This window comes from Gopherus evgoodei, chromosome 1 (genome assembly GCF_007399415.2).
Source record: "Gopherus evgoodei ecotype Sinaloan lineage chromosome 1, rGopEvg1_v1.p, whole genome shotgun sequence".
Taxonomy (NCBI): domain Eukaryota; kingdom Metazoa; phylum Chordata; order Testudines; family Testudinidae; genus Gopherus; species Gopherus evgoodei.
In genome coordinates, this window is record NC_044322.1 from 229797338 (window position 1) to 229810550 (window position 13213).

General features: G+C 42.4%; 1 protein-coding gene across 3 annotated transcripts in view; it reads right to left on the reverse strand.

Annotated features, from left to right (window-relative positions):
- The window catches only part of VWF (von Willebrand factor), a 252449-nt gene that overhangs the window by 43523 nt on the left and 195713 nt on the right, over positions 1-13213 (reverse strand). For all 3 annotated transcript variants that reach the window (XM_030538805.1, XM_030538814.1, XM_030538797.1), the window contains exons 39-43: positions 5222-5324; positions 5035-5109; positions 4413-4517; positions 3734-3939; positions 2425-2574 (exon numbers count right to left, since the gene is read on the reverse strand). In XM_030538805.1, the coding sequence (XP_030394665.1) occupies positions 2425-2574; positions 3734-3939; positions 4413-4517; positions 5035-5109; positions 5222-5324 (639 nt within the window). The remainder of the gene's footprint in view (positions 1-2424; positions 2575-3733; positions 3940-4412; positions 4518-5034; positions 5110-5221; positions 5325-13213) is intronic.

Sequence of the window (13213 nt, forward strand, 5' to 3'; positions counted from 1 at the left end):
ATGCCTTACGCAATCAGGAAAGAGGGGGCTCCCCTGCAGTGGCTTAACACTCTTACTTCTACCCTTGATGGTTTTGAGACACTGGAGCCCATCCTGAGCCTTGGACCAATGTAATTTGGGGGAAGGTCCAGACTTAAGGAAAGAAAGAAAGAAAGATTTTTGTGGCAGTGTATTTTTAAAATGGCATCTATTTGAAAACTGCTCAAGTTTTGAGGTAGATAAATGACCAGAGTGCAGTTGAGGTAGTGAAAGATAAAGGTGATTTATCACATTAGTATGACTTCCACGTAGACATACATGCCATCCAACCTTGACTTTCTGAACATACTGATGGACACTACACTTGGATCAGCATATCAGCTGAGATCTTCAAAGGAGTCTAAACAAGTTAAGCACCTAACTCCCATTGAAATTCAATGGGAGTTGGGCACCTAATTCCTTTTAGCTAAAATCCCAGCTGTAATTAAATAAATAGACTTCAGAACATGGGGCTGCTTTTTAGGTCACACAATTTTGAATAACTGAAGTCTTCATGACCAAGCATGCAATGCATACAAAATGTGCAAAAACCTATGCTAATATAAGCTTAAATGAGCATTTAAACACACTAGTCAGGAAATGCAACGAACCTACAGCAATATTAACTCACTCACAAGGCAACTGCAGTTCTGTTGGCATTAAGATATACAAATCAATGCAAAAAACAACCCCCCCCCAATAAACAGGACAATTTTACTGCACGTGTGCACAATGTGGCCAAGTGAACATTGCTCAAATATTTGAATTTCCAGACACATTATGACTCGTTTTGATTCAAAGGGTAAAAAGAATGATGCTGGTTTTTCAGATCATAAGCTGTATTTGTAGTCTGAATGACTACCAACCATATTTTGAATGTAACTGAGCAGACTTGATGTGGGAGAACCATTGAGCAAAATTAGATATCACTGTGATGACCTGGCCACTTTTCTGACCATCACTGCATTTTAATCAACTTGCTTGTTATTAACAAAGGTGGTTTGTGTTGTAAGGGGAGGGAAGGATAGTAGGAAGCAGGCTGCAAAGAGCTTTTACTTCCTCTGGCATTCACTTCCATGTTGTCCCCACAGAGGAACAGTGGGCTGAGTCAGCTATAACATATCCAACTGGGCATGTTAATCAGCAACAAGTGTGAGCAACTAATTTAAGAAAACATGCTGTTCAGTCAATTGTTTGAATAACTTCTGATTTACTGTAATGTGCACCTGATTAGCAACATTTAAAAAACAGAACTAAGCAAATCAGTACTTCCCTTCAACCCACAAAGAGCATCACTGGTGTAACCGATGTGCAGAGATCCATAGGCAATATGATCCATTCATGGGTTCTCCTGGCAAGACTTCATCCAAAACTGAATCTTAAGGCATTTCACAGCTATATTGTCTCTTAACTAACCCAGTTACCACCTGCTGCTACTAGTAAACTGCAAAAAGAAAGTCATTCTTGAGTCCTGGTCTTCCAACTGGAACTAGTATTCAGCCTTTTTAAGTGGATAGCTGAAGCCAGAGTAAAAATTGGTTATAAATATTGATTAAGAAACAGGTTTCAGATTATAGAACACTCCTGCTGCTAGGCTTTAGTGTGCATTGGTTTGCACAGTTCTAACTACTTCATTTTACTGAACGACTGAGGAAAAACAAATAGCCCCAATTTGTCCTGCTGTGTGGTGTGAAGGGAACCAAACAATGGGAAGAGCCATGGGTTGAGAGGGCACTATGAAGTGTGTTTTCCAGTCCCACATAGCCAAGGTTAGCTTCACCTCACATACTCTGTGCAGCCTACAGGGCACAAAGAAAATGAGGAACAGACCATGGAGCAGCGGAACCGCTGGTGTAAACTGTATGCTCCCCTTTCCTGTGTGGAGTATAGGCCGTGAAGAGAAGAAGGATCATAAAATATGTCTGACAGCAGTCTTAACTAATCCAGCCAGGTCTGAACTCCCCAGAGGAGTCAAAGTGCACTGACGGTGGCTGGTAGCAGCATGCCACATCTTCTAGCTGTGCTGCTATTGTTGAAGAGAGCTGAGTGGAGCATGGGATAAGCAGTTAAATAGATGGGATATTTACACAGCAACAGGAAGCTGAGCAGGAGAGAGGGGATTAGAAGCCATGCAGGCTGCTATGGACAGTGGTCTCTCTCTCTCTGGTCCAGAGAAAGATCCTAACTGGGCCCAGAGACTTTATGGACTAAGTGTGGGGACTCTGAACCAGTCTTGAGATAAGGGTCATCTGAACTGCTGTTATAACTGCTCCTTCTCTGAGACCTTCCTGTAGAGTAAATACTTATTGTGTGAATTTGGTTTTGGCTTCCCCCTTGCTCGGATCCTCTGCAGCCATGCTATCCCCCACAGTCTTGTTCTGATGCCTTCCTTTAAGTGTCACTCACCTGAGGACAGATCGTACTGCACTCTTTCTCAAGACATTCTGCAATATGAAGTCCTGTGACAGCATCTTCCATGTCAGTGCAGGTGCAGTCTCTACAGACTTCTTCCCAGGATTTCCCAGTGGGGTAGACAACATTGTGATGCACACAAACCTGTCAATGCAGTGAATGCATCAATGAATACATGTAAGGCCACATGCCATTCACTCTGAAAGGCTGACTTTCTGTCTGCCCCTCTCTTCTGGGATTTACCAGATCTACCATAACTCTTACAGAGTGTATTGGGCCCAGTGGAAATGCCTCAAGTCTTGAAAATTTGTGGCTAGTTTATTACAAAAACAAAAGAGTTGCTAAAATCCAATGGACCAGAGACTGCTTGACTCAATTCAGTGGAGTTAGCCAGGGTTTAACTCAGTATAACTGAAAGAAGAGTTTGGTCTAATATTTAGAGATAATAAAATAATAAAACCTAGTATCATTATCCCCTTTTCACAGATGGGGAAACAGAGACACAGATCAGTGAAGTGTTGTGCTCAAGGTCACCCAGTAGGTCTGTGGCAAAGCTGTGAATAAAACCCAGGTCTTCTGTGTCTCAACTAGTGCTCTATCCATTAAGCCATACTATCTCCAGATACTTAATGTAGCATAATAGTCTATACAAATAAAAAAACTGTTAGGGACAAATTCTATTGTAGTGTAACTCTATTAGAGTCAATGGCATTACTTCAGAGATGAATTTGGCTCATGTGAAGAACTACAATGAAATCAGTGACAGGAAGCATCAGGCATGGTCAAAATGCAGCTGCTCTAATGAGCATGTAGATCTAATGTAGTCACAAGTATTTCAATTTAATATGGCAAATAGATTGTGTGCATATTTGAATAGCAACAAAAAGAAAGCTTGTAAAGAGTGAAATTCTGAAATGTTTATCTGTACAAAACATAACCCATGAGCTTTTTCTATTACAGAAGCAAAAACTTCAGAATGATCTCTGAAATTCATGCTGCCAGAATGACTTCAGAGCTGTTACATGGTTAGCTGCATTTTCATCCTGAAAACCACAGAGTAACTGTAAACAGTTTAGTTTTGTTAATATTGCAAGAAATTATTACAATGTAACATGCACAGTGATGTGCAATTGTTCCCTTTGCTTGCGTACAGTTTTATTACTAAAAGCCTTCATGTACTTGTCCGGCATTGCTTTGGGAGACTTGGCATTACCATGGAAAAACTGGACTGACTGCTTTGGAGCAGCATCTCCTTGCAAGAAGGATATTTTCCTCTGTAAGACGGATAGTTCATTCCACCCACCTTGTCTGGAATGCAGTTAGTAGTTGTGCAGCCACAGTCATTGGTGACAGATGTAGATAAATACCCAGCTGGGCAGCTCACTGTAGAGTTGGTACAGCTGCAGGTGCACTCATATTCATCACAACACTGGGTCTTCTTAACAGTCAGCTCTCGATGTGGAGGGCAGGAAGGAATGTGCTCCAGCTTGCATTCCTCTTGCTTGCAAGCTGTCAAATAATTAGGTATCACACGGAGCACAGGGCATTACAGAATGATATAATAGAAACCACAAGTGTAGTTTCTCTTAAAGCAAGCCTCTGATACGGCATTGAGATCCACTAGGGATTGATTTCAATAAGTCACACAGGTGTAGAAGTCTCAACTAGCAGATCCTATTGCAAGTTCAGGACCAATGTTTTTATTCCTTCAGAAACACCTTCCTTCATTTATTACGCAGTAAAAGTATTTGTAATGTTAGTAAGCTCTTGATCAGAGCCCCTGCAACTCTTAACATTGTTCTGTTCTATAGTTTATAGTGCATTCTCAGAAAGAGAAAGTAATGGAATGTTTCCAGTTTGTAAGATTGCTACAGGTCCTATTGGATCTAAATTGGTGTTTTCCAGACAGTCAGGCACTTATATTTGTTTCTTTGTTCAATCTCATTGCTCAAATATTGTTTAATGTTTAAAAGATACTTTACCACAACTGTAAGTTGGTCTACATTCTCCAGGGTTTGTCAATACAGGCTGAAGACCATCTTCACAAACAGGTACAGCAGGCAGATCACAGGTAACTAAATCACATACTAAGACAAAAAAAATGAGGCATTGTATCAGTTGGTACTTAGCTAGTTAGTCCTGGAGACACCTCATTTTTAGATTTCCATGTACTTCATTGCTTCTCTGCTAGAAATGATTTAGGGAACAATTCCTGTTTGGTTTTAGGTGCATTAAAGTACTAACATTGTGTTTCACAAGTGTAGATTGTGTAGATTAGATAAACAATAGCTACTGAAAAAATGAAATAACCATTCTAAAGTCACTGAGACAAATTGTCCCCTGCCTCCCTCCATGTACACACAGACACACACACACAAAACAAGGAAACTGTGTAGAGATTCATAAAGTTTTTTGTTCTCATGTGGGTTTTTCCCCACAAAGAGGTGAATATGGCCCTCAAGTGCTTTGAAAAAGACTATCTTAATCAATACGTGATCTAACTGAAAATGCCAATCTTAAGTTTGAAAAGTAGCTAGTAAACAAAAAAAATTGAGACCTTGACATCATTATAAACTATAGCTCTCCCCGTTATCTGCAACCTACCACACTCATACTTTGGACAACACTGATCAGAATCCTGGCGTAGTCTGGAAACTTCACAGGGACCACAAACTGCAGCTAGAGTGAGGGGAGGAAAAACACAGTTGTAAACCACACTTAGATACAAATAAGCAAAGTAGAAATTTAAAATATATATATATAGAGAGAGAGAGATTTAATAACAGTTTACGTTTGGCAGTAGGGCAAGGTTGGGTAGTGCAGTTTATTATCCTATTCTCAAGACACATGCAGATCTTGCAGGGCTCGTTGGAAGGAATCCATGTTTCTGTGTGCTGCATAAAAATAACAGGTTGTAAGAGAGAAAGGAAATCTTCTGATCATTGGTATGCAAACTGCTGGAGGGAAAGTGAACTAATCTGGAAAACCAGAAGACTACATATGGGACTGTTTTGCTTCTTCTGATAACTACGAGAATCCAGAGAACTACACAATTTAGAAATTAGGTTATACTGAGATTTAGCAAGGGATGCAAAGAATGCATCAATACGGTGAGAAATGACCATTGTTTTATGCATACATAATGTTCAGACTTCATGAGTACAACTGCAAACTACTGTAAATAATACTACACAATGGTGGTATTATACACACTAAGACTGGATGTACTGGAGTAATAAGAGAAAAAATGATATGTTGGAAGTATATAGAAGTAGCAGCCTTTTCAGATTATTAGTATTTAAGCATATCAGAAATAAAGAAACAAAGCCTATTTTAAGCTGAGAATGTTTCAGAATAACACATTAGAATTCCCACTGCATTGGACTCTGGACAGAGGCTAAATTAATACCAAATCAGATACTGTAATTCCTTTGCGATATTCCTTAAAGGTAATCAATGCATAGAGAAATTGATAGTAATATGCATGATTGTCCCTCAGTGCTGGCTATCATTGGCAAGAGGGAAAAGTTGGAAAGTGGACATTTTGGTCCTTGAGTTCACAGACAGGTAAAAATAACTGTTTACATTTAACATTCAAGCGAGGAGGCAGGTAGTGGAGAGATGTTTTGTGGATAATTTAAGTACATTTGCATAATCAAATCATGCTTTGAATGAGATCCTAGGGTGTAATACCATGGAGGAGAGAATATTGTCCAGATAGAAACTTTCGGGGACTTTCTTGATAAAAGTGTAGTATGATCCTTACTAATGCAAGAAGAAGGGTGATGTCTAGGCTGACCACCACTTAGCCCTGGAGATGCTATATGTACTATAAGCGTTATATGAGTCAAAAAGGTCTTTTAGACTGAATTAAATGAGGAGGTTAATAGTGGGACTACAACAAAAGCAGCAGCACATTGAAGCAAACTGCTAGAAAGAGCTAGCAGCCTACAAAACAAAGGAAGTGAGGCAACTGAGTGGTCAGTCTGTGGGGAATCTGTCTCAGCAGAGGAAAGTTTGCATAGTTAAGTTGCCAATAAACAGCATTATCCCAGGGATTTGGAAGCACTGCATTTGTATTATCTGACCATTTCATAGAACATGATTAGAGTTCTCTGCAGGTGGACTAAAGAGGATGTCGTGTTATTTCTTGTATCTTTTGAACATCAGCAAACAGTGAAACACTGAAGCACTTGAACATTTCAAGACACAATAAGATGATCACACATCTGCTCTCACAAATACTTTCATCCTCAGTGCTATGGAAAGGCTTTTCCTCAAGATATCAGTAAGAGACTCTCTGTAAACCAAAAGCTGGGTTAAAGCAATCTGAGTTGTTAGACACACCTCACACATGGACTTCTTGTAGCTCTGCTCTTCTCTATGACCACACCCCTTTGCCATGATCCCACCCTTCCTTGGAAAAATTGTGATAGAGGCCACTCATATAAGAGCTGTTCGCTGATCTGGTAGGGAAACCTTCCACCACTCCTCCTTGGACAGACAGAAGGCTCCCTTGTTCCTGTATTACTACACTTTACCTTTAGTTGGGCTGGGGTTTCTCCCAGAGGAGGGAGGACTCAGCCTCCAATAAACTGATCAGATGACTTTCTCTGTGTGGTGTCGCTGAAGGACACTGCAGCAGCAGAGCCATGCTGGGGTGTCAGTAACAAGGGCCCTTCATACACAGAGCCCACTGCTGGGAGTGTGTTGATGGAGCTGCCCAAAGCAGAAGATTTCAGAGTTAACACCCCATGAGATGCATGTGACATTTTGTACCTTTTAAGGCTACTCTTTCAGGTTCTCTGCAGACACAGGTGGATATCACTGCATCTGTTACACTCAAGTTTTTCTGGAAACATTTATTGTAAATGAAAACAGATTCTGACAACAATATGTGACTGAGGAGCCAGGACCCTACGCATGGACTTATAGTGCTCGTGCCTGAATCTGCACCTGTCCTATACTTCCCTTACAGAAATACTGTGGTGACAGCACTAGAGTCCTTGAGATCAGTGGGAGCTGTGCACAGTTTAGAGTTTCAACAAAAAGGTTTAGGATAGCAATGGTACACAGTGCAAGAGAATCCATTTATCAGGCAGCTTTCTCTCTTCAGAGACAGAATCAAAATGTATTCTGCTCCACCCTTATTAGGTCACCTGTGTTAAGCAACTGGTGTTTACCAGTCCGTTAAATGGTCAGGTAAATCCAGCTTCACTATTTAAAACATAGATTGATCAAAAACAAATTATGGCCAAATTTTCAGAGGTACTGAGAACCCGTGACTCTTAACGCAGTTAATAGGAGCTGCAGATGCCTCTGAGAAAGATGGCCATTGATTTTGAGCTTGCCTTTTGCCCTTTTGTCTAAATAATTTCAAAACTTCATGTGGCTATTATGGACTTTAAATTAATTCTTTAATATAAATTCTGTATATGTGACTATCAAATCTATAAGAACTGTCATTGCTGGAATGAATGGATTACCTATTCTTACAGTAATTCTTACACAACACCAGCAGGTGGCACTAATGCATAAACTATATTAATAAACAGGCGACGCTTGTTACAAGTATGGTTTTCCTACCACATTAAGCAGCTTGAGAGTCATAGATAACTGTTAATATATGCTAACATTAGTAGAATTTCTGCTGTAGACTGGCAACCAGTATGAATATTACATTGACAATGTGGTTTGTGTAGTGCCTATTTTCATAAATCAAGTTTCAGAGTAGCAGCTGTGTTAGTCTGAATCTGTAAAAGGAACAGGAGAACTTGTGGCACCTTAGAGACTAACAAATTTATTTGAGCATAAGCTTTCATGGGCTAGAACCCACTTCACTGGATGCATAGAATGGAACATATAAGAAGAGTATATATGGCATCTTCTCTGTATGTATATATACATTCTTCTTATATGCTCCATTCTATGCATCCAATGAAGTGGGTTCTAGCCCACGAAAGTTTATGCTCAAATAAATTTGTTGGTCTCTAAGGTGCCACAAGTACTCCTGTTTTTTTTGTTTGTTTTTTTAATAAATCAAGTGCATCTTTCATCATTACTGAATCATTCATAACACCTGAGAGTTTGCTCTACAGTTTTACATTTTGTCATTATGAAAATGAATGTAAACAGTTCTTAATTTTAACAGAGCAATTGTTCTTCCAGAAATTTTATGCACAGATCATCTGGTCCTCCTTTTGTTTTAATCAATTGTAAATGTTTATAACATGCATTATTGCTGAAATATTAATCTAATTTTTTTACCAGTGGTTATCCATTAACACAAATTTACTGTTATGACTGAAAAACAGGAAATCCATCTAATACACATACACACACACACACCCCAACTTGTAAAAGAGTGTGTCTGTTACACTAAGTGCGGTCCATAAAATAAGAACCAAGCTAGGCCTCAAAATGAATTCAAACCAGAAGCAGACATGAACTGCAAGAAGAAAAGCCTGTCCTCGTTACATTCCCATGACAGAGCTGCAGATCTAAGAAGTCTGATTGACTTTTAGAGAAGATTCAGATATGACACCTAAAAGTTTACATTCTTATCAAAACTGAACATGGACTCAGAACCTTCCTGAGTCTTGCCCATATCTATAGAGCTATATGCTCCACTCCCAGAATCTGCATGGAAAGGAGCAAAACTTCTCCCTTCCTCAGTGCTGCACAGTGAAACCGGGCATGCACACATACACAGGAAACAACAACTTTATGGGTCTCTGTGTAAGCCAGGGGGAAGCAAACCTTATTCCCAGATTTGGACCTTAGCGTCCAAAATATGGGGGTTAGCATGAAAGCCTCCAAGCTTAGTTACCAGCTTGGACCTGGTACTTGCTGCCATCACCCAAAAAATTAGAGTGTTTTGGGGCACTCTGGTCCCCCTGACAAACCTTCCCTGGGGACCCCAAGACCCAAATCCCTTGAGTCTCACAACAAAGGGAAATAATCCTGTTTCCCTTCCCCCCTCCAGGTGCTCCTGGAGAGATACACAGACACAAGCTCTGTGAAACTACACAGAGTGATTCCCCCTCTCCGTTCCCCAGTCCTGGGAACAAAAAGGACTTTCCTATTCCCCAGAGGGAATGCAAAATCAGGCTAGCCAATTCAACACACACAGACCTCCCCTGATTTCTTCCTCCCACCAATTCCCTGGTGAGTATAGACTCAATTTCCCTGAAGTAAAGAAAAACTCCAACAGGTCTTAAAAGAAAGCTTTATATAAAAAGAAAGAAAAAAATACAAATAGTCTCTCTGTATTCAGATAACACAATACAGGGCAATTTCTTAAAAGAATTTTGAATAAACAGCCTTATTCAAAAAGAATACAAATCAAAGCACTCCAGCACTTATATTCATGCAAATACCAAAGAAAAGAAACCATAGAACTTACTATCTGATCTCTTTGTCCTTACACTTAGAAACAGAAGACTAGAAAGTAGAAAGTACTTCTCCAAAGCTCAGAGAAAGCAGGCAGACAGACAAAAGACTCAGACACACAATTCCCTCCACCCAAAGTTGAAAAAAAATCCGGTTTCCTGATTGGTTCTCTGGTCAGGTGTTTCAGGTGAAAGAGACATTAACCCTTAGCTATCTGTTTATGACACGCCCCCCAAATTGCAGACAGTGGGGAAGCTCACTGGCGGCAATTTCCTTCTAGAACTTGAAAATAAACAGGTTAATACAACACATGCACCTTTACATATACTACTAAGTATATAACTAACAGACTTTTATTTTTAATAACACTTTTTAACAACTGGATTCTGGGAAACTCTCACGGGAGAGTGCATCAGCAACTTTGTTAGAAGCTCCTGTGATGTGTTGAATGTCAAAATCAAAATCTTGGAGAGCTAAACTCCAACGAAGAAGTTTCTTGTTGTTCCCCTTGGCAGTATGAAGCCACTTTAGTGCAGCATGGTCAGTTTGTAGTTTGAACCGCCGTCCCCAAACATATGGGCGTAGCTTTTCCAGGGCGTACACAATGGCATAGCATTCCTTTTCACTGACTGACCAGTGACTTTCCCTCTCAGACAGTTTCTTGCTGAGAAACACGACAGGATGGAAGTTGTGATCTGTTGCTTCCTGCATGAGCACTGCTCCTATACCACGCTCAGATGCATCTGTGGTTACTAGGAATGGCTTGTCAAAGTCCAGGGCCCTGAGCACAGGGTCAGACATGAGCATCGCCTTAAGCTGGGTAAAGGCCTTTTGACACTCATTAGTCCACTTAACGGCATTTGGCTGGGTCTTTTTGGTTAGGTCGGTCAATGGGGCAGCGATTTGGCTGTAGTGTGGTACAAATCGCCTGTAGTATCCGGCCAAGCCTAAGAAGGATTGGACCTGTTTCTTTGATCTTGGGACAGGCCACTTTTGGATAGCATCCACCTTGGCCTGTAGGGGGTTTATGGTTCCTCGACCCACCTGGTGCCCCAGGTAAGTCACTCTGTTTTGGCCTATTTGACACTTTTTGGCCTTAACAGTTAGTCCTGCCTGCCTGATGCGCTCAAAGACCTTTTCCAGGTGGAGTAGGTGTTCGGGCCAGGAGTCTGAAAAAATGGCCACATCATCGAGGTAGGCAACTGCAAATTCTCCCAGTCCAGCTAGTAGACCATCTACCAGCCTCTGGAAGGTGGCGGGTGCATTTTGAAGGCCGAAAGGAAGGACATTGAATTCATACACCCCCGCATGGGTGACGAATGCTGACCTCTCCTTGGCAGGTTCATCTAGCGGTACTTGCCAGTACCCTTTGGTTAAGTCTATTGTAGAGATGAACTGGGCACGTCCCAACTTTTCCAATAGCTCATCAGTGCGTGGCATTGGATAGTTGTCCGGACGAGTTACCGCATTTAGCTTACGGTAGTCCACGCAAAAGCGTATTTCCCCATCTGGTTTGGGTACCAGAACCACTGGAGATGCCCATGCACTGGTAGATGGGCGGATTATACCCATCTGTAGCATGTTCTGGATCTCCCGTTCTATAGCAGCTTGGGCATGAGGAGACACCCGGTAGGGTGGGGTTCTGATTGGGTGAGCATTACCTGTATCAATGGAGTGGTATGCCCGTTCAGTCCGTCCTGGGGTGGCTGAGAACAATGGGGCGAAGCTAGTGCACAGCTCCTTGATTTGTTGCCGCTGCAGACGTTCCAGGGTGGTTGAGAGGTTCACCTCTTCCACACCACCGTCTTTTTTCCCGTCGTAGTAGACACCGTCAGACCACTCAGCATCATCTCCCTGGACTGTAAACTGACAAACCTGTAAGTCTCTGGAATAGAAAGGCTTGAGAGAATTAACATGGTACACTTTAGGCTTTAGTGAGGAATTGGGAAATGCTATGAGGTAGTTCACAGCTCCCAGGCGCTCTTGGACCGTGAATGGCCCTTCCCATGATGCTTCCATCTTATGGACCTGTTGCGCCTTCAAGACCATAACCTGGTCTCCTACCTTGAAGGAACGTTCTCTGGCATGTCTGTCATACCAGGCCTTTTGCTCTTCTTGAGCATCCTTTAGGTTCTCTCTAGCAAGGGCTAAAGAGTGTCGGAGGGTGCTTTGTAGGTTGCTTACAATGTCCAGAATGTTAGTTCCTGGAGAAGGCGTAAACCCCTCCCATTGCTGCTTCACCAACTGTAATGGCCCCTTAACCTCGTGACCATACACAAGTTCAAATGGTGAAAACCCTAAACTGGGATGTGGTACAGCCCTGTAGGCAAACAGCAACTGCTGCAACACTAGGTCCCAATTATTGGAGAATTCGTTGATGAATTTTCGTATCATGGCCCCCAAAGTTCCATTGAACCTTTCCACCAGGCCATTGGTTTGATGGTGGTACGGGGTGGCAACCAAGTGATTCACCCCATGAGTTTCCCACAGTTTTTCCATGGTCCCTGCCAGGAAATTAGACCCTGAATCTGTAAGGATGTCGGAGGGCCAACCTACCCTGGCAAAGATGTCTGTTAGGGCCAGGCACACAGTGTTAGCCCTGGTGTTGCCTAGAGCTACTGCTTCTGGCCATCGGGTAGCAAAGTCCACTAAAGTCAGTACATACTGCTTTCCTCTGGGCGTCTTTTTTGGGAAAGGGCCCAGAATATCCACAGCTACTCGCTGAAATGGGACCTCAATTATGGGGAGTGGCTGGAGAGGGGCCTTGACCTGGTCTTGAGGCTTACCCACTCTTTGGCATACCTCACAAGACCGGACATACTTGGCAACATCCTTGCCCATCCCCTCCCAGTGGAAGGACTTCCCCAAACGGTCCTTGGTTCTGTTCACCCCAGCATGGCCACTGGGATGATCATGGGCTAAGCTTAAGAGCTTCTCCCGGTACTTAGTTGGAACCACCAACTGTTTTTGCGGCTGCCATTCTTCCCGGTGTCCACCAGAAAGAATTTCCTTGTATAAAAGTCCTTGGTCTATAACAAACCGGGATCGATTAGAAGAGCTGAGAGGCGGTGGGGTGCTCCGTGCCGCCGCCCACGCTTTCTGAAGGCTGTCATCTGCTTCCTGCTCAGCCTGGAACTGTTCCCTTGAGGCTGGGGTCACCAGTTCTTCCTCAGACTGTGGACTTGGGCTTGGTCCCTCTGGAAGCGATGTAGGTGATGGGGTTGTTTCCGTTGCTGGTGAACCGCTCTCCGCTGGTGCACCTGAGGGTATTTCAGGCTCTGGCTGAGCCTTTTGGGTATGGCTGTCTGTTGCTTCTGCCAGTTCTGGCTCGCTGGCGCCTTCTGGCGTTGAGTTTGAAGATGTGGTTGCACTTGCTGGTTGCTGTTCCAGT